The sequence below is a fragment of the Balaenoptera musculus genome, chromosome 14 (assembly GCF_009873245.2).
Source record: "Balaenoptera musculus isolate JJ_BM4_2016_0621 chromosome 14, mBalMus1.pri.v3, whole genome shotgun sequence".
NCBI classification, from domain to species: Eukaryota; Metazoa; Chordata; class Mammalia; order Artiodactyla; family Balaenopteridae; genus Balaenoptera; species Balaenoptera musculus.
This window is the reverse complement of record NC_045798.1, coordinates 1,043,896-1,064,853: the sequence shown is the minus strand read 5'-3', so window position 1 is coordinate 1,064,853 and position 20,958 is coordinate 1,043,896. Positions and strand designations below refer to the sequence as shown.

Sequence of the window (20,958 nt, the reverse complement as noted above, 5' to 3'; positions counted from 1 at the left end):
GCGCTCACACGGATGCCTCAGCCTGGGCCCCATGTCCACCTCCATGTGCCAGAGCGGGCGAGGGCAGGGAAGGAGTGTCCCACGACAAAGGAGCCTCTATGGTAAGGGGTGCTCTGTGATGGTAGGTGCTGTGCGACGGGGTGCTCTGGGTGAAGGTGGGTGCTCTGTGTGAAGGTGCCCCGATGCTTCCTAAGGCTGTTCAGCCACCTGAGTTCCCCAGACCACACGTGACCTTGACCTTTCCTCATGCCTGGAACCCTGGGGCAGCTCTTTCTTCCCTTCCCCAGAGGGGTGGGCTGTGCTGGGGGGTTGTTTAGCACCGGTGAGCTGTGCCCTCCCGCCTGCCTGAGCTCTTTTCCAGCTAAGCCTGACTTTTCCAACTAGGCGGCTGCGTAGAATTTGGTCCAAGGAGAGAATCCTTGTCAGCAGCCACTGATCCACCTTCTTTCTTGTGGATTCGCTTGTTTTGGACATTTCGTATACAGGTGACCTGTGAGCAACGTGGTGGTTAGGGGCACAGACACCCCCCCCCCCACGCAGTCAAAAATCCACATATAACTTGACAGCTGGCTCTCCGTGTCCGTGGTTATGCATCCATGGATTCAGCCACTGGCAGACTGAGTAGTCCTGCACTTTGTATTTAGTGAAACAAATTCTGTATAGGTGGAGCCGCGCATTCAACCCTGTGTTGCTCAAGGGTCAGCTGTACATGGAATCACACGCACGACGTGGCCTTCTGCGCCTGGCGTCTCCACTGAATGTGTTTTCAAGGTTCACCCCCAGCCGTAGCATGCGTCAGTACTTCTGAGTCGTTTTCACACAGCATTTAATACTTGATCACACACTCTCTTGCTGTTGGTCTGTCATTGTCTGTCCCCCGTAGAATGGAAGCTTCCCGAGGGCACGGGTTCTGCTCCTAGTCTATTCCCAGCCTCTGCAGGCGCTGGGAACCTAGTAGGTGCTCGGAAAATAGCTACTGACCGAGTGGCCGTCTCAGGGAGGTCTGAGTCCCGTGCCGCCAGCCGCACTTCCTTCCGCCTTCTGCGGGCTGTCTGTCGCTCGCTCCCGCCAGCTGTGGTGACATCTGTGCCGCCTCCCAAACCCCATGTGTGGACGAGTTTCCCATCTGTCTTCTACCAGCTTCCAGGAGGTCCTCACTCCCTGGAGCTCTCACACAGGCGGCTCCAGCATGACCCAGTCTCTCCCTGGCATTTGGGCCCCTCTCCGTGCCTCAGCTTCCTCATCTGTAAAATGGGGACAAGAGAACCTTCCTCAAGGCTTCATGAGGATTGAATAAGCTAACAGGCATAAAGCCACTAGAGCAGCACCTGGCACTGGCACATGGCAAGTGTTTTCTTATGAGACGTTTGTGGGAAGGCGCTGGTCTGCACACTGTTGAAAGACAGGCTGTCATTCCAGATGCCGGGGCTGGTGCTCTGTGGCTTCCGGCCGTGGGCTCAGCCTCTCTGTCCCTCCGGTTCCTCTTCAGTAGCGTGCTTGCTCTTATGGTGCTTGCTCCCTAAGGCAGGCGACAGGACTGAATGAGCTAACACGTGTAACACGGAACAGAGCCTGGAAGCGTAGTTGTTAGGACGACTTGTTCGCCCTAAGAGGGCGCATCCGCATCGGCCTCAAACCATCCCCGAGTTGACAGCGGGGAACCGGGCTCCCGGCGCCAGGCCCCGCCCCGAAGCCCCGCTCAGTCCCGCCCCTGACACCAAGCTCCGCCCCAAGCCGCCTTGGCCCGCCTCGCCCAGAAGGACTTTTGTCCACGTCCGGCCGCCGTCCGGCCGCGCGCTCCGCTTCCGCCTTCGCCCACGTGGTCCGGCTCGGGCTCAGTCCGCGGCTCCGTGAGTGGGGCCGGGTCGGGGCGCGCCCCACTAGTCCCGGCGGGGGTGGCCGGGGTCTCCCCGATTCCCGAGAGAGAGCCGGCTGGGCGGGGCGAGAGGACGAGGGGGGAGCAGGAGGGACTGGGGAGGTCAGAGGTCAGCCTGGGGGTCAGGGACGTCTTAGGTTATCCGCGGGCGGGGCTGGAGCGTGAGAGGGTCCCGGGAAGGTTAGAGTTCACAAGGGGTGGGGCTGGAGCGTGGCCGTGGTCGGAGTTAAGGAGGGGCGGGCTGGTGTGTAGGGGCCCCGGGGAGGTTAGGGGTTTAGAGGGCCCGGGTGGGTGCGTACGGGGGGAGGTCAGGGGTCGGGCGCGTGCCCCCCCCCCGCCCCTCCCGGGCCTGCATGGGACTCCCCAGCCTGCGGGCGGCGGCCTGGGCCCTGAGGAGAGCCTGCGGACCGTGGACCCCGCGCCTGGGACCGCGCCTCCTCTGGTAATGACAGTGCACTTGTCCGTGACCCCAGGGTAGCACGCTGACCCCCACTGAGCCCGACTGCATGCCCGGCGAGCACCAGCCCTAATCGCATAAAGTGCTGTCACTGCTCCATTTCTTGGACAGTGAAACCGAGGCCAAGTTGGTGGTTGGGCAAGATCTACAGTTAGCGCCCAGCTGGGATTTGGACTCGGTGGTCAGCCCAGGGTGTTTACTGGACCATGCTGCCACCGTCAGTCTTTCACTGGGCCGCTTCCTTCTGTGTTTTGCTCACACCCCACCCCCCCTCGCCACCGTGTCTTTTCAGTTTGCCCCCCATGGCAGGGAATGGGGAGGCCCCCGTGCCCGTGGGGACCCAGCAGGAGCAGGACAGGAAGGGCCGGCGTGGCTGGCAGGGCACGGCCAGGATCTGGGAGGAAACAGAGCAGCAGGCGAAGAAGCTCAAGAGCAGCGAGGACGGGGAGCAGCACAGGAAGCTGCCTAAGCGGAAGGTGGTGCTGCTTGTGGCCTATTCCGGGAAGGGCTACCACGGCATGCAGGTGAGGGCGCCCGCGGGGCTGGGCAGCTCTGACTTCTCTCAAGGCCCGCGTGCTTGGGCCAGGGACCTCAGAGTGACAGTTCCCCAGTGAGCCATCTTGGGAAGTGGCAGAAAGAGGGGTCTCATTCTTCACCTCCTGTATCGTGTGGGTCCCGTCAAGCAAGGTTTAGATTCAGATTGAAGCAGCTTTGAGTCCTGTTTCATCCATGCATTGCTTGGATGCTTGCAGGGGGGAGGTGTTCATGAGTCTCCCGAGGTGGTTAAAGGCCCAGGCCTGCCGATGACCAGAGGCAGCAAGTGACTAGAGCTCTCAGTCCGTCGTTTCCTCATCTTTATGATGACGGTGCTGACTTTGTAGGGCATGAAGAGTCATTAGGCTGACCGAGACTGCACGCTAGAACTGGGGCAGCGCCAGGGGTGCTCAGAAGAGGCAGCTGTTACTCTTCGTTAGACACGTGAAGGTGACAGTTGTGGGTACGCAGGCACGTGAGAACTCCCTGCCCAGCCCAGCCCTGTGACCCTTGCCCGAAAGGCACAAGAGCCCCGGTACCCCAGCAGATGCACGTAGATTTTCTTCTTGTTTCTTGTGGTCAGCATTGTGGCTCTTACACTTTGGTGCCTTGTTCTTTAAACTTCTTTAAGCTTGACTCGCAGGGAGGAATTCACTGCTGTGTAGAGTATCTAACTGAAGCGGAAGTTTAAGAAAACAGTGCCCAACCTTACCAGGTGCTGTGGTCACCTTTACTGTAAATAATAGTTGTAATGAGATACTTCGTATCCTATTTTAGTATTTTTTATTAAGTATAGGGTTGCATCTGTGAAACCAGTTTGATGACCTTTGATGACCACGGGTAGATTGTGACAATGGTGGAAACAGTGCTTCGGTCTCACTTAGTGGAACAAATAAACCACCTCCGCTGCTCTTTGCGGATGTTTAAATGCTTTTTTGTTTGAGGGTGACTGATTACGTGTGTTGTTGCCTTACGCGCTGTCTTGAGAATTTTGCCTGTGTCTCATCATCTTCTGTTTGCTTCAGTTTCCCCATCAGGGGAATGGATGGGGGGTACAGAGTGACGGTAGCTCACAGGGTGACAGAAGGACACAGCGGGATGTGGGGAAGGGTTGTTATCCCCGTTTCTTTATATCCATTCCGATCGCTGGAGGAGCATTTATAGCTTCTTGCTGAGTAAAGGGATTGGACTTAAGCTGCAGTGGGGACTGTAAGGTAGACTTTGGGAAGAACCCGCCCACTGTGGTGCGTCTTGGTGAAGTGCTTGTCGCCCTGTGTCCCTTGCTTGGCAAAATTTTCTTTGACAGCGTCAGGGTGGTGATCTCACTGACGTCGCAGGGTCCTGCAGGCCCAGGACTGTGATTACACTGCATCCCCACCCACTAGGTGCTGGCGGCACTCTGGGGTGCTTCCTCCTCCAGTGGGGGGGCCTGCCTCCCTGTAGTGATGGAGGAGGGCCTGCTCCCTGCTGTGGTGAGGGAGGGAGACCCCTGGGGGTGCTGAGGGAGGGGAGTCCCTCTTTGGCCGGGTGCAACAGACAGATGGGTCTGCAGCAGGAGGGTGCTGGTCTCACATCTGACCAGGTAGGGGGAAATGATGTCTCAGGTGATGCCCACTGTCAGCTGCCCAGGGTGGGAAGTGTCTAGGACGGCGGGTACCCACAGGTGGCTTTCCTGCTTCCCATGGGTCGGGGGACGAGCTGCAGGGTCTCTCCATGCCCACAGGTGCGGTCCCCACCTGCCGGGTGTGGGCACACGTACATGCCCCTACCTGGATCAGCCACGGCCCAGGGCCCCAGCTGTGGGTAGTGACTGAGTGAAAAACAAGTTTTCTTCTCTTTTCCTCAGAGGAATGTTGGGTCCTCGAAATTCAAGACCATCGAAGATGACCTGGTGTCCGCCCTGGTCCGGTCGGGTTGTATTCCTGAGAATCACGGGGAGGACATGCGGAAGATGTCCTTCCAGCGCTGCGCCCGGACGGACAAGGTAGGTGCTGTCCCCACGTCCCCTGCAGGTGCGAGCAGCACCGAAGCCGCCGGTCTGTGGTTTGTGTTTGTCCTCGTCCCACTTTCCATCTTAGCATCTTTATCTCTCAAGATTCTCTTGGTTACAAATGACAGATGCACAGCTCAGACTAGTGTAAGTGGAAAGCAAGTTGTTGCCTCGTGTGGCCAAGAAGCTGGGGCATTTCCGGCCCAGGTGTGGCTGGACCTAGGTGCTCGGGGCCACAAGGTCTGGCGTCCTCTCCGTCTGTGCTTTCTCCTCCGTCGCTCCTGTGGGTGGCACGGTGGCCACAGCAGCTGCCTTAGATCCATCCATCTCAGGCTCGCGATACAAGTAGGACCGCGTGGCCACAGAGGCCCGCCACGCGTGTGATGTTAAACTTCCTAGGAGCCACAGCCAAAAGGGAAAAGGAAACAGGTGACGCTGGGTTTTGTTATCAATTTTATTTAACTTCGTGTATCCAAGGTAGTCGCCTTTCAACGTGTAATCAACATAAAAAGCGATGAACGGGAAATAGTTTCCATCGTGCGTGTGTGAGCGCCAAGTCTTTGGAGCCCCGCGGGAGTTGCACACTCAGGAGTCTCGGGTGGCCGTGACCCAGCACTGCCCATTCATGCTCGTGAGACTGCGTCCTGCTGTCTGGTTGGCTCTCCCAGCGTCCCAGGCCAGTCGCTGGCGGGTCCCACCCTGGCACATTCCCAGGTGTGGGGCTGGTGCGAGCACGGTCTCCCCACAGAGGAAGGGAGGGCGTCGCCGAGGCAGGTGGGACAAGCAGCCACGGAGAACGTAAAGCTCTCCCCCAGGAGATAAAAAACCCAAAGTGCCCGCGCACCTTTGAGCCTGCTCTCTCGGACCCGGGCCCTGAAATCATCTCTCTGGCCACCTAAGGTCACTGGGAGTCTGTGGTACACGTAGCTTTTTGCAGGTCAGGGTCCCAGGAATCTGAATAACGTCGAGTTTCAAAGGTACAGCGTCCCGTGGGATCCACAGGCCTAGGCCAGAACCCCGGAACCAGAGCCACGCACAGACAGCTGAGAACAAAAACAGGCGCCTGGCAGTCTCGTGGGTGATCCAGTCACATGTTAGTTGGTCCAGGTAGAGAGTACTGGGGCTCTTCGTGGTGTTCGTTTTCTTTTTAACTTTCCCACTTACAGCTCTCTGGTTGTTTTCAAGGCAGAAGAAAAGTAAACATTTGCCTGAGCTAATGAAGACAGCATTTCCAAATATAGGGCTAGCATTTATTTCAGTTTTCACTGTTATTAGAGATGGTTTTATTCGAATATGTTTTCCTTCTTACATTTTGGGAAATCTAGAAAACCTTTGATACTAACATCCCCATGGACGAACAAGTGACAATATTTTGTTAATTTTTGTTTCAGATTAAAAAAAAAAGTTTCAAGGAGCTGTAATTCACTCCCACACATTTTGCCCATGTAAAGGGTACATTCATTGATTCTAGTCTTTTCTCACAGTTGTGCAGCCATCACCACAGTCAAGCTTAGAACCTTTTCATCATCCCTAAAACTTCCCTGGACCCTTTAGTTATCGCCCACCTCTCCACTAGCGTATCCAGAAAATTCTCATTTCAACGTGTAATCAGGGCTTCCCTGATTCACTGGGGGCACAGTGGTTAGGAATCCGCCTGCCAGTGTAGGGGACACGGGTTCAAGCCCTGGTCCGGGAGGATCCCGCATGACGCGGAGCAGCTAGGCCCGTGTGCCACAACTACTGAACCCCACGTGCCTAGAGAGCCTATGTTCTGCAACAGGAGAAGCCACCGCAATGAGAAGCCCGCGCACCGCAACATAGAGTAGCCCCCGCTCGCTGCAACTAGACAAAGCCCGTGCACAGCAACAAAGACCCAACGCAGCCAAAAATTAAAAAAAAACAAAAAAACATGTAATCAATATAAAAAGATTAGCAATGAGATGTTATTTCTGTTCCTTTTTCGTGTACTGAGACTTTGAGACCTCATTTCAGAAAAGCCATTTTATGCCGTCAGTAGCCACTCGTGGCCAGATGCCCCCGTGTTGGAGGGTGTCTGCCTGGGGAACAGTGGATTCGGCCTGTGTTCCATCTCACCAGTTTATTTTTTGTCTTTCTTCTTTTTTACAAAAATCTCTCCAACTTTTTATTTGGAAAAACTTCAGACCTCCAGAAGTCTCAGGAACAATGCATGAACACCCTTAGTCTTCCCCTAGACTCGGCAGTGTTAAACTTTTGCCATATTTGTTTTCCTTTTTGTGCCTTTGAATGGAACCATTTGAGAGGAAGTTGCAGACGTCATCACCCTTCACCCCAAAATATGTCGCATGAGCAGTGGCGTCCTCTGGCAACTCCTCGGCGTAGCTGTCGCCCTTGGAAATTTAACACTGATACACCGTTTCTTATTGATCCTGTGTCTAACCCAGGGTTGATGGTTCCATTCAGTTGTCATGTCTGTTGACTTTCCTTCTTTTTTTAATTAAAAATTTTTTTTTCTATTTCTTTTATTATTTCTTTTATTTCTTTATTTTTTTGGTTGTGTTGGGTCTTCATTGCTGCACGTGGGCTTTCTTTAGTTGCGGCAAGCAGGGGCTACTCTTCGTTGCGGTGCGCGGGCTTCTCATTGCGGTGGCTTCTCTTGTTGCGGAGCATGGGCTCTAGGCGCACCCGGGCTTCAGTAGTTGTGGCACACGGGCTCAGTAGTGGTGGCTCATGGGCTCTAGAGCACAGGGTCAGTAGTTGTGGTGCACGGGCTTAGTTGCTCCGCGGCATGTGGGATCTTCCCGGACCAGGGCTCCAACCCATGTCCCCTGCATTGGCAGGCGGATTCTTAACCACTGTGCCACCGGGGAAGCCCTTGAGTTTCCTTTAAAATGGTCTCCTCGCCTCCTTTCTGTCCTTCCTGACGTGATGTTTTTGGATAGTTCAGGCCAGTTATTTTGACGAATGTCCTCCATCTGTATTTGTCTGATTGTTCTCATGACTAGATTCAGACTAAAGAAATTTTTCGGCCGGAGTGTCACATGTGTTACACGGTACTCTATCTTCTTTGCTTACATTTAAAAAAATCTTTTTAGAAAGTATGAGTGTAGTAAACAGAAAGGTGCATACAGCGTCAGTGTAAAGTGAAACGGGTGATTCTACGGTGAACGCCTGGATAATCTCCACTCAGGTCAACATGTGGGTCTCTGCCCGCATCCCAGGAGCCCTCCTCGTCCACCTTCTGAATCACACCGCTCCCCTCCCCCAGACCTTACTGCCATATTGCCTTTTATGAAAACTTGCTTTTAGAAAAAAGGTATAATATACAAATGGTAAACTGTACTCTTCTTGAGTGCAGAGCTTGATCAGTTTTACCTGTGTCACTAGCACCCCATCCCCACAGGATACCTGCTATTGTGACTTGGATGGTGACCTCTTCCTTGCTCAGCTCCAGAGTTCTGTCATCTAAGTTGCATTTTCTTTTTTCCTGAGTCCTTGAGAGGCACATCCAAGGTGGGACTTTATCTCCTATCTGCAGGATTTCATGTATTTGTTCCCATGTTTTGTTGGGCTCTGAAGTTCACTTGTAATTTTTTATAAGTTATGTGGCACTCACTCCCTTGGTATATAGAGCACTGTTCTTGTATCTGATTATTCCCTTCAGATGCACTTCTAAAAGCAGAATTCCTCCACGGAAAGGTGTAGCGTGCGTGTGGTCCTTCTGCTGAAGAGACCAGCTTGCAGAGTGTCGTGCTCCAAGCGCAAGGCCCAGCTGGCCCTCCCATGTCTGCTTCCTTTGCAGGGTGTGTCTGCGGCCGGCCAGGTCGTGTCCCTGAAGGTGTGGCTGATTGACGACCTCTTAGAAAAGATTAACAGCCACCTTCCGTCTCACATTCGGATACTGGGTAAGCCTTGCAGCGCTGGGCTGCACGCTGGGTGGTGGTCGGTCTCACAGGGACACGAAATTTCTTCTTTCACCGAATTTCTCTGTCGCGGAGCGGAGATAACAGCGTGGTTGCTTAGCAGTTGGTAGGAGTGGTTGTGAGTCAGCTGTGAGAAAGGGTTCAGTATTCCCGCCTCCTTCAGACAGGGACACAGCCAGACAGACAGACTTGGAAAGGCCCTCGGTGCAGCATCTTGGTGCTACTTGTGCCTTGTTTTAACCAAATGCTTGGATGTGGAAGTCCAGATTTGAGAAAATTAAAACAGGGGCTATGACTCCCTTTTGTAACAGGCCTGATAATGGGATATCCAGTCTGACCCTCGCTGCCTTTTAAGTGGCATATATGTGCCACTGATAATTAATGTGGTACTGGGGTGGCTGGGGGTAGCTCTTCTTGCCTTCCGTTTCTCTCTGTCCCATCTGCTATTTGTTTCCCTCTTCCTTTTCTCCCTCCTTTTGGATTAATTGATGTTTCTTATCATTGCATTTCATTATCACCTTGGTTAGCTAATGTGATGACTCGCTATGGTTTTTTTTTAGTGATTACTTTGCCAGCCCTTAAAGCAAGGGCTGGCAAAGTCTTTCTGTAGAGGGCCAGGTAGTAAACTCTCTGAGGCTTTGTGGCCACATAGATTGCTGTCTCTGTTGCATATTCTTCTCCTTTGTTTCTTTTGTTAACCACCCTTTCAGCCTTAGCTCAGAAGCTGTGCAGGAACGGCCATGGTTTTGGCCGCTGTTTGCCAGCCCCGGGGTCAGAGCACCCATGGGCCAGTTAGCACAGCTGCCCTCACGTGAAGCCAGGCCACCTTGCACGCACCTGACACCTGCACCACGCACTTGCGCCTGTCCTGCTGTTGCGGCGTGTGTTTCGGGTCTGCCTGTGTTATCGCCCGCATGCTACGGTGTTACTTTTTCTTTAACCAGAGAATTAAAAACACTTTTAAATGCTTTTTAAAGTTGAAGTATAACCAGTGTACGGTAAACTGCGTAGTTCGTTATACAATTAAAAAGTTGAGATATGTGTGCATACCTGTGAAACCAGCCCACTTGAGAGAGTCACCCTCTGTGTCACCCCTAGAAGATTGTAACCCTCCCCACGTCCCTCCCACCCCATTCCTCACCAGGCGACCACCGATCTGCTCTCTTTCACTGCAGATGGCTTCGTATTTCTAGAGTTTTATGTAAATAGGATCGTATGGAATGGCTTCTTTCACTGAGCCTGGTTAAAGATTCCTGCACGTTGTCGGGTGTATCCGGTTTGTTCCTTTCCATCGCTGCGTGGTTTCCAGTTGTTTATCCAGTTACCCGGTGGGGAACACTGCGGGTGTTTCCAGTTTGGGGCTGTTACAAAAAGAAACTGCCATGGGCGTTTGGTACAAGTATAAATAGGGTTCTCAACACAAAGTCACAACCCTTGTTTTTGGTTACTTTGCCCACTATTGAATTTATTTTTAAATTATTTATTTATTTATTTATTTGCTGCACCGCACGGCATGCGGGATCTCGTCCCCCGACCAGGGGTGGAACCCGCGCCCCCTGCAGTGGCAGCACGGAGTCCTAACCGCTGCACCGCCAGGGAAGGCTCTGCATTTATTATTGGCATGACACGGTTTTATTTTTATTGTCCTGTGGTCTTTCTCTGCCTGGTGAGGATAATTCCCTCCTGAAGACCTTCTCCGGGAGCCAGTCCTCTGAAAGTCCCATGTGATGCCTCTCAACATTCACTCCACGGGAATGTTCTCATGTATCCCGCAGGTGGTTCCCCGCTTTTGCTACAGTAATACCAAACCCGACACCATTCCCAGCCGTCAGCACCGCTTACGTAACATGACACAGCAAGGCTGTGTTTCCCTCTTTAACAGCCCAGCCATGTGGTCGGCTGCCGGCCCCTTTCAGCCTTTTCTTGGCAGTTAACGTTCCGCACGACGGAAATTAGGTGCACAAAGCATACCTGTGATGCTCTGTGTCGGTGAAATTGAATTCTTAAAGCAAGACAAAACACAAAAATAAGATTACCCCAAATCAAACACGACAGCAGAGACAGAAGACGGGAAGGGCGGCGCAGATGCAGCCTTGAAGTGGCAGCCCCGGGGCGGTGTCCGAATCAGTCCTTGTAACACGAAGCCGAAGTTGACCTTTAAATCAGCCTCCTTGAGAGGCTGAGTCCTCGCGACCCGGTCTTGACTTTAGCGTGAGGACAGCGGCGCAGCACGGAGCACCCAGGGCCACAAGGCGCTTCTTGGTCCCCAGTTCCCAGAAACCACCCCCCCCAACAGTTGTTGTGATTCTTTCAGAAATTTTCTATACAAATACAGACGTAATCCGTATGTTTGTATCTCTCTCACAAAGGGAATCCGCCTGCATGTAGTTCTTCGTTTTGCTTTTCTTTTTTCACTTAACGGTTAAGAAGTCTGTCGGGAGCCCTGGCCAGGCACAGTGAGTGCTCAGCGGTGCGGCCCCCGGTCCTGGGGACGGGTGCCTGCTCTGCGGGGCTGCTTTTGGTTCATTCTGCTAATGTCTAAGAGCCGTTGATCGTTTCCCTGTTGCTGGACTTTTTGTTTCCAGTTTCTTTTGCTGCTTGAACACGCTGCTGGCCCTGGCCTCACCTGCAGGGTGGCTTCTGATCCAAGGCTTCTGGGTCGGGGTCACCGGCTGGTGCTTTAGTCCGTGTGGGTCCCCCGGGATCTGTGAGGCGAGAGCAGGATGTCCCGCACCTTGGCCGACCCCGGGGTTTGTTTGACAGGGTTTAGCTGAGGGTTTAGCGCACGGAGCCGGGGCCCCCTCGGGCTCGTCCGGGTTCGGCAGGTGAGGTGCCGGCGCTCAGACCTGCTCAGGGTGTCGTCCGTCTGTCCTCATCGCCTCCTCTGCCCCCAGGACTGAAGAGGGTCACGGGCGGCTTCAACTCCAAGAACAAGTGTGACGCCAGGACCTACTTCTACATGCTGCCCACGTTCGCCTTCGCCCACAAGGACCATGACGCGCAGGACGAGACGTACCGGCTGCAGGCGGAGACGCTGGGGCGTGTGAACCGGCTCCTGGCCTGCTACAGGGGCACCCACAACTTCCACAACTTCACCTCGCAGAAGGGGCCCCGCGAGCCCAGCGCCCGGCGCTACATCCTCGACATGTTCTGCGAGGAGCCCTTCGTGCGCGAAGGCATGGAGTTCGCGGTGATCAAGGTCAAGGGCCAGAGCTTCATGACGCACCAGATCAGGAAGATGGTGGGGCTGGTGGTGGCCGTCGTCAAGGGCTACGCGCCCGAGAGCGTGCTGGAGCGCTGCTGGGGGGAGGCCAAGGTGGACGTGCCCAAGGCGCCGGGGCTCGGCCTGGTCCTGGAGCGGGTGCACTTCGAGAAGTACAACCAGCGCTTCGGCCACGACGGCCTGCACGAGCCGCTGGACTGGGCGCGGGAGGAGGCTGAGGTCGCGGCCTTCAAGGAGCAGCACATCTACCCCACGATCATCAGCACCGAGCGCCACGAGAGGTCCATGGCCCAGTGGCTGAGCACCCTGCCCGTGCACGACTTCAGCGCCACTGCCCACGCGGCCGCCGGCCCGGGCACCAAGGTGGGGCTGGGGCCACGGGGGCCGGAGGTCAGGGGAGCCACGGGGGCTGACGCTGGCCCTTCCAGGAGCTCAGCCAAGCACTTGTCCACACCTGTCATTGTCCGTGGCTAAGCTTAGACCCACTCTGCCCCCTGTCACTGTACCCATTGTATAGATGAGCAAGCTGAGGCACCAAGAGGCCTGTCGCTGCCCCGGGGTCACAGCAGTGGGAGGAGCAGGGCCAGGGCCTAGGACCTGGTGGCCAGCTCTCCTGCTCTGCACCTAGTGACGCTGGGTGAGGGGCATGCTCGGTGGCCGTCTTCCCGTGTGTGAGATGGAGGTGCCAGGAGGACGTCCTCCTCTGGCTGATGCTGCTGGTCAGTTGGCACGTACCTGGCTCCAGAACATGGGGTCGCTTGACAGGCGCCAGGGACGCTGAGCGGCCAAGCGTCGTTCTCCTCGCCCTCTGGGCGGCGTTCCTGTGCAGGCCCGCGGTGCCCCCCTCCGTCTGGGAGGGGACACAGGCTGGTGCAGGCGGTGCTTTCGGCCCCGCTCTCCCAGAGCCCTGCTGTCCGATACCGACCAGGGACCTGGCTCAAAGTGTGATTCATCTGTGAGTTAACTGCCAACCTTACGTTAGGAGGAGAGCATCCACGACTGGAGGTGCTGGAGCTAAAAGTTAACATTTTACTTTAGTTCTCAATTCTTTACCCTGGGGCGAGGGGGGTCCCCAAAGCCCATGTTCTCTCATGGTGTCCCAGCAGGCTGTCAAAGGGTGAGATTCCCACCTGGAGCTCTGGGAGATTTCTTCCCATTATCTAGGTATCTAGAAAAACACTGTCCTTCCTCCCCAGCCGGGCTTGTAAACCCATGTGCATACAGGTGAGAGGAGCAAGCAAGGTGGGCCAGGTGTAAGAAAGGCAGGGGTTGCAGGTCGGGTGGTGAATTCCAAGCAGCGTCGGGGAGGAGATGGGACTTGGTGGAGACTGTGGGAAACGGCAGAGCTCTTGTTCCACCGGCAGGGCCCCTGCAGCTCAGCGCCAGCCAGTGGAGGGTGGGCCCGAGTGTTGGCGGAGCTTACCTTTTCTCAGGAGAAACTGGGGTTCCAGACTTGTATGTGAAATAGTCCACCCTTTAAATGTTGGTGGTTATTAATTTTCCCAGCACTGTGAGGCCAAATGGAGCACGTGTGCAGATGGGGCCTGGGGGCCAGGCTTGCCCTCTGCTGGATTCCCACAGACAGAGAGGCCTCGGGCCATCTGCCGTCTTTACGTAGCGCCGAGGGGCTTGTACTTGACCAGCTTTGCAGTAGCTCAGTTTTATGTCCCCAAGGTCACTGAAGCCTCTGGGGATGTGAAGGGGCCCGATGAAGGCCCCCTCTGGTCCCCAGCCCTTGGCTTTGCCCGTTCAAGACAGGTTCTTGAATCAGTGAAGAGAAAGACGGGGTGAGGCTGAGCCTCGCCCTGGGCAGCCCCCGTGCAGGGCAGGGCAGGGCCCTCGCCGGGCAGAGCGCTCCCCAACAGCCGTTTCCTGTCTGCTCTGCTCTGCAGGTCCCCCGCGCCCTGGAAGGCAGTGACGGGGACGGGGGCAGTGACTGAGTTGGCCCACGACACGCACGCCGGGACCTGCCAGCTGCTGCTGGCCGCGTGCCTCGCCCGGACGGGACAGCCCACGCCCGGCCTCCTCACCTCAGGGTCCTGAGACCTGCATCTTTCTGAGTTTCCGTCACGGGGAGAACCTGCTGCGAATCCGTTTTCAGCGCACGCGTTGACTACACACAACTCAGCACGTAAAGACACTTTTTTTAAAGAAGCGATTTTCTTATTAAATAAGTACAAACCTTGCTCAGTCACTTCTTTTACCTTTGCTCGGTCTTCTCCACGGGTCTTCCACCGAGCGAGGTGCAAGGAGCGCCGGGCCCTGTGTCAGCAGCAGAGCGAGCGGCGGGAACGGGTGACCTGGCGGGGCGCGTGCCTGGGCGGAGGCCGGAGCGGGCGGGACAGCGGGCGGCTCCTGGCAGGACTGGCTGTCAGGGTGGGGCTCGGCGGCCCGGCAGCGGCGCAGACCAGGACAGAACAGGGGGGCCATTGGGCCAGGGGTAGCAGCCCCCGGCGCTGGAGGACACGGGCTCCTGGGTGTCCACCCGGCCCCCTGCAGCACGCAGCTCCCATCCTGGTCCGTGCATCCCTGGCGCCGTCCGCGTTCCGGGCGGGAGGGAGGAGGGAGGGCAGAAGGAAGGGGCACATCGTTGACTGTGTCCCGTAGCGAGCCCTCCGGGACGTCCCGCCAGTGACTTCATCCCCTCGCTGGCCAGAGGTGTGTCACGTGGTCACGTCCAGCTGCAAGGGGGGCAGGGAAATGCTTTTATTAAGTGGCGCCCTGCGGAGAAGGCGACACTCTGTTACCAAGGAAGAGGGGTCAGGCGGGGGGGCAGGCAGTTGGCAAGTCTGCTGCAGGAGACGCGTGGTGTGTGTGCACGTGGGACGCACGCGTGCGTATGCTGTGTGGTATGTGTGTGCCCACGTGGACGCACGTTTGGTGTGTGAGCAGTTTGTGCACGTGTATTTATGTGATGTGATCGTAGGTGATGTGTCTGCATGGGTACGTGTGCAGGTGTGATGTATGTGCAAATGCCGTGTGGTGGGTTGCACACGTGTGTACAACGTGGCTGGGCAAATCTCGAGGGAGCACTCCCTTTCGGAGAACAGAGCGGGTGGGGCGAGTAGAATCAGGAAGACTGGCAGTGACGTGGGGGAGAGACCAAGTGAGGTGTGCCTTTGGGTCCGAGAAACCGTAGCGAGTGGTTGCCGCTGCCGGGTGGCCTGGGGCTGGGATGGGATGGGAGGGAGGGTTCGAGGCTGACTTGGGCTTTGGGTTTCAGGAATTGATGAGCTAGCTGGGCCATTAACAGGTGGCGTGATTAGGAACAAGATGGGCTTGAAGGAGACATATTTGGGCTTGGCTTTAAGCGTGTTAATTTTACCTGTGATAGGGCTTTTTAAGTCACTTCCCAGGGCAGAAAGTAACCTAAGAACTGCTGGGATTGTGGGGTTCTCCCCATGAAAGGTTACATGGTCTTGGTTTCAGGGTCAAATTGTAGACAATTCCCAAGTGTGACTCCAGGCAATTAGTGAGTGACTCTTGTTTTGTTTTTTAGCAAAGAACAAACTCCTTTTAAAAAAAAAAAAAAAAAACTTATTTTGTTTATTTTTTTGGCTGCATCAGGTCTTAGTTGCGGCACACGAGACCTTCGTTGAGGCATGTGGGATCTTTCCTTGCAGCGCGCTGGCTTCTCTCTAGTTGTGGGGCGTGGGTTTTCTCTCTCTAGTTGAGGCGCGTGAGCTCAGTAGTTGTTGTGCGAGGGATCCCGCAGTCTGTGGGATCTTAGTTCCCCGACCAGGGATCGAACCCACGTCCCCTGCATTGGAAGGCAGATTCTTTACCACTGGACCGCCAGGGAAGTCCCTGGGTGACTCATTTAAATCACCTTGGAGGATCCATGGGTATGTGATATTTTAAAATAATATATGTACTTGGAGGGAATTCCCTGGTGGTCCAGTGGTTAGGACTCCACACTTCCACTGCAGGGGGCATGGGTTCGATCCCTGGTCAGGCAATTAAGATCCTGCATGCTGCATGGCACGGCCAAAAAAATAAATAAGATAAAATAAAATATGTACTTGGAAAAACAACCAGAGTACAAAAAAACGGAAGTTGCCCTCCCTCCCTAATTCCCAGTATCTCTCCATAGGCCCCTACTCTTACTTTTTTCTTGTGACTTCCAGAGATCTCTGTGCATATATGAGCATGTTTGACCCTTGTCTTCACACAGACGGTGGTGGTCTTTGCCATCACAAAAGCCTGTGTCGTTCTTGCCGGTGGCCCACGGTGTACGCGGTCCATACTACTCAGCCTGCTCGTGGACGTGTGTCCAGCCTTTGATTTTGCACACAGTGACCATCCTATACATCCTTGTCCACGTGCGAGCACCCCTAGATGCAGACTCGGTGGTCTGGCGGGTTTCTAATGGCTACCTAATTCTGACAGCCCCTGTCCGCCGTAGAAGTGTTTCCTTGGATCCCTGCCAGTATCATAAGACAATGCCTGTTCCCCCACCCTCCACAACACCAGGGAGCAAACCTGATCTCGGGGCCGGCCTTCTTTTGGGTCTCGTGCCCCTTGCCTGAGTGGGGAAGCACACTCAGGAAAGAGTCAGGGGCCTGCATAGTCAGGGTCTCAGTTGTCAGCAACCGAGACTGAGTCTGGCTGATTTAAACAGAAAAGCAGGGCTCCCCTGGTGGCGCAGCGGTTAAGAATCCGCCTGCCAATGCAGGGGACACGGGTTCGAGCCCTAGTCTGGGAAGATCCCACATGCTGCGGAGCAACTAAGCCCATGCGCCACAACTACTGAGCCTGTGCTCTAGAGCCCGCGAGCCACAACTACTGAAGCCTGTGCTCTAGAGCCCGTGCTGCGCAACAAGAGAAGCCACCATAATGAGAAGCCCGCACACCTCAATGAAGAGTAGCCCCCGCTCAAACGAAGACCCAACGCAGCCAAAAATAAATAAATAAAATAAATTAAAAAACAAAACAAAAACAGAAAAGCAGTGTATCCCCTCTGATGCAGGAGGGCAAGCAGAGCCTGAGCTGGCACCTCCTTTCCCTGCCCCAGTCCTCCTGGCTGAGGGAGGAGCTTGGCGGCCCATCATGCCAGCCTTCCCCGGCCACCCCGCAGATTCGCACATTGGCCAGCACGTAAGATGTGCACAGGAATCAACCATCCAAGAAAACAGTGGGAAAATCATTTAAGCGTTTTTTTTTTTTAATTGAAGTATAGTTGGTTTACAATATTCTATAAGTTGCAGGTATACAATATAGCGGTTCACAGTTTTTAAAGCTTACATTTAAGCAGTTTTGATCTGTGTGTATTGAAACTGCAGTTTGAGAGGGTCTAAGAGGAAAAATGTTACAGTCTGCTTCTGGAAACGGAAACCACTCTGCAGATTTAGTTGGGCAGACATTTTCTACAGGAAGTCTGGGGCTTGTGCATTGTTGGAGGGGCCTAATAACCTGGTTTGGACTGGGTCTCCTGGAATGACTCCCAAAACAAAACAGAACTGACCCCCCAAGGCACCTCCAGTTGCTGACACTGCCTCTGCAGCCAAGAGGGATGGGAGGACCCAGGACCCCCAGTAGCCCCATACTTGGAGATGTGTTATGGCAGGCCCAGAGCTGCGTCCAGGGTCAGGGATTCAGGTCAAGAAGCCACCCACCACCGGACCTCCCTTACAGGAGAGACTCAAATTTGTCAACTCATATTTGCAGCAAGTGCAGCCAGGAGCAGCAGGAAGGAGGGCACCTCCCCGCCACCCCCAGACATGCACAGATGCAGCAAGCGGGAGGGGCCCAAGTCTTGGCTGGGGCTCTGACCTCCAAGGAATCTGGCAGGTGTAGTTTTTAACTTTCCAACTTTGCTAAGTAGGAGGGTGGAGTGAAGATTGAAAGGGCCTCCCTGCCAGTACTTAGAAACATGAAATCTCTCCCCTCTTTCATCCAACTAATTTTATCCCCTTTCACGTCCCTCTCCTGTCTCCCTTTTATAGTCAAGTTTTTTTTTCTCTTTAGAATTTTCTGTGTGTTTAATATCAGAGAGGATATTTGCATCTGCATTTTGCTGAGGAGTTGATCACTTTAGCCTGCATTTCTTTTTTTAAGATGGATTTCTGATTGAGATATAATTCACGTACCACAAAACTCATCCTTTCAAAGTGCACAATCCAGTGGTGTTTAGTAAATTCACAAAGTTGTGCAACCATCAGCACTACATAATTTCACCTTTTTCATCAACCTTGAAAGGAAACCCGGCACCCAGCTGCTGTCACTCCAGTGCCCTCCCTCCAGCCCCTGGAAACCAGCAATCTACTTTCCATCTCTATGGATGTGCCTATTCTGTACATTTGATATAAATGGAATCATGTGATACGTGGCCTTCTGTGTCTGGCTTCTTTCACTTAGTGTAATGTTTTTTTCAAGGTTCATCTATGTTGTAGCCTGTGTCAATATTTCATCCTCCTTTTTTTTGGCTGAATAATATTCCATTATATGGATATGCCACATTTTGTTTATTCATCAGTTGATGGATACTTGGGTTGTTTCCATTTCTTGGGAATTATGAGTAATGCTGCTAAGAATATTTTCATACACACTTCCATGTGGCTGTGTGTTTTTAATTCTCTTGGGTATATACTTAGGAGTGGAATTCCTGGGTCATATGTTAACTCCTAACAACTCTTGTGGAACTGCCAAACCAGTTTTTTCAAGAGGCTGCATCACTTTAAATTCCCACCAGCAGTGTATGAGGTTTCCGATTTCGCCATAGGCTTGTGCACTTGTTGTTACCTTTTTTTTTTTTTTTTTTGGCTTGAAACAACGCAGATTTATTATCTTAGAGTCATGCAGGCCAGAAGTCCAAAATGGGTCTCATGTGGCTAAAATCATGGTGCTGGCAGGAGGCTCCAGGGGAGACTTCATCTCCTTGTCCTTTTCAGCTTCTACCCACGTTCCTTGCATCACAGCCCACAGCCAGCAGTCGTACCTGTCCAGCCTCTTGCTTCTCTCATCTCCTCTCCTACTTCTTCTGGAGTCAAATCTCCCTCTACCTCCCACTTGCAATTACATTCGGGGCTCACACGGGCTCATTCAGGGCTATCCAAGATAAAGGTGCAGTTACCTTTTTTTTTTTTTTAACAATGTCTTTTTAATATTTAATTTAATTAATTAATTTATTTATTTTTGGCTGCCTTGGGTCTGCATTGCTGCACGCGGGCTTTCTCTAGTTGTGGCGAGCTGGGGCTACCCTTCATTGCACTGAGCGGGCTTCTCATTGCAGTGGCTTCTCTTGGTGCGGAGCATGGGCTCTAGGCACGTGGGTTTCAGTAGTTGCAGCACGCGGGCTTCAGTAGTTGTGGCTCACGGGCTCTAGAGCGCAGGCTCAGTAGTTGTGGTGCACGGGCTCAGTTGCTCTGCGGCATGTGGGATCTTCCCGGACCAGGGCTCGAACCCGTGTCCCCTGCATTGGCAGGTGGATTCTTAACCACTGCGTCACCAGGGAAGCCCTACCTGACTTTTTTTTTTTTTTTAATTTTATTTATTTATTTATTTATTTTTGGCTGTGTTGGGTCTTCGTTTCTGTGCGAGGGCTTTCTCTAGTTGCGGCAAGCGTGGGCCACTCTTCATCGCGGTGCGCGGGCCTTTCACTGTCGCGGCCTCTCTTGTTGTGGGGCACAGGCTCCAGACGTGCAGGCTCAGTAGTTGTGGCTCACGGGCCTAGTTGCTCCGCGGCATGTGGGATCTTCCCAGACCAGGGCTCGAACCCGTGTCCCCTGCATTGGCAGGCAGATTCTCAACCACTGCACCACCAGGGAAGCCCCTACCTGACTTTTTGATTCAAGCCATCCTAGTGGTTTTGGTTTGTATTTCCCCAATCCCTAATGACGTTGAATATCTTTTCATGGGCCTATTTGTACATCCTCTTTTGAGGCATATATGCAAGTCCTTTGCCCATTTAAAAAAATTTTTTTAACTTAAGTATAGTTGATTTACAATGTTGTGTTAATTTCTTCTGTACAGCAAAGTGACTCAGTTATACACATATACATATATATATATTTTCATATTCTTTTCCATGATGGTTTGTCACAGGATACTGAACATAGTTCCCTGTGCTATACAGTAGGACCTTGTTGTTAATCCATCCCTTTGCCCATTTTAAAATTAGTTGCCTTTTAACTCTTCAGTTGCAAGTTCTTTATTCTGGATACAAGTCCCTTATCAGGTATATGATTTGCAGCTATTTTCTCTCATTCTCTGGGTTGTTTTTTCTTAATGGTGTCATCTGAAACACAAGTTTTTAATTTTGATGATGTCCAACCTATGTTTTATTTTGTTACTTCTGTCTTTGGTGTCATAAGAAACCACTGCCTAATCCAAGATCCTGAAGATTTGCATCTGTGTTTCCTTCTGAGAGTTCTGTAATTTTAGCACTTACATTTAGGCCTTTGATCCATTTTGAGTTCACTTTTGCATATAGTGTGAGGCTGTGGTCCAACTCCATTCTTTATGAAAGCAGCTCGTTTGCCCCTTTCTTGTTTGCCCATTTCTGTTCCCCTCTAACCTTAAAAGAACCTAATTATAGGAATGAGATCACTAGGCAATTTAAACTAATTCCTGACTAATGCTCTCCTGAATGCACACATGCCTTGCCTAAGCTGTTGATTCTTTCCCTAGATTAAAAGAAGTCAGAATGAAGAGTTAAGCAGTTAAAGAATGACCAGCTCTCTGCCCCCAGCAGCCCCCTTAGCAATCCTGCAGGCAGATCACTGAGGCAAGATAACATCTGAAGAGTCAGCCAGTCTGCACGCAATGGAGAAGGACGCAGAACCCACCCTGCTGCCTCGATGACTGCCTGAGATTCTCCCCGCTTTTTCCCTTTAGAAACTGTCATGGCTGAGCAGAATCCTCGGAGTTTATCTCTGGACGCGAGTCCACCTCCTCCCCAGACTGCCGGCTTTTCTGATTAAAGCACCTTTCCTTTCTCCTGACTCTTGCTTCCCGTTTATTGGCTTTGAGCAGCGA

The 20,958-nt window shown here is 53.2% G+C and overlaps 1 protein-coding gene across 3 annotated transcripts; it reads left to right on the top strand.

The window, feature by feature from the left end:
• The first annotated feature begins 83 nt into the window (after positions 1-83).
• PUS1 (pseudouridine synthase 1) lies at positions 84-20,927 on the top strand. 3 transcript variants are annotated; one of them, XR_005022587.1, is made up of 8 exons: positions 84-101; positions 1,735-1,850; positions 2,626-2,857; positions 4,714-4,851; positions 8,639-8,741; positions 11,654-12,345; positions 13,875-14,113; positions 20,611-20,927. XR_005022587.1 is itself a non-coding variant. In XM_036874326.1 (7 exons), the coding sequence occupies exons 1-7, from the start codon at positions 99-101 to the stop codon at positions 13,920-13,922; spliced, it is 1,332 nt and encodes a 443-aa protein (XP_036730221.1). In that variant the 5' UTR covers positions 84-98; the 3' UTR covers positions 13,923-14,162. The 3 variants fall into 3 exon arrangements, 2 of the variants coding, with proteins under 2 accessions (XP_036730221.1, XP_036730222.1); XM_036874326.1 differs by lacking the exon at positions 20,611-20,927 and having other exon boundaries at positions 13,875-14,162; XM_036874327.1 differs by lacking the exons at positions 84-101; positions 1,735-1,850; positions 20,611-20,927 and adding an exon at positions 1,894-2,318 and having other exon boundaries at positions 13,875-14,162.
• Positions 20,928-20,958: the final 31 nt, after the last annotated feature.

Bases quoted from the DNA above. Each gene is read 5' to 3' on its own strand.
- PUS1 (XM_036874326.1), top strand. The intron at 2,858-4,713 runs GTGAGGGCGCCC...TCTTTTCCTCAG, and splicing joins AGGGCTACCACGGCATGCAG to AGGAATGTTGGGTCCTCGAA. The intron at 4,852-8,638 runs GTAGGTGCTGTC...CTTCCTTTGCAG, and splicing joins GCTGCGCCCGGACGGACAAG to GGTGTGTCTGCGGCCGGCCA.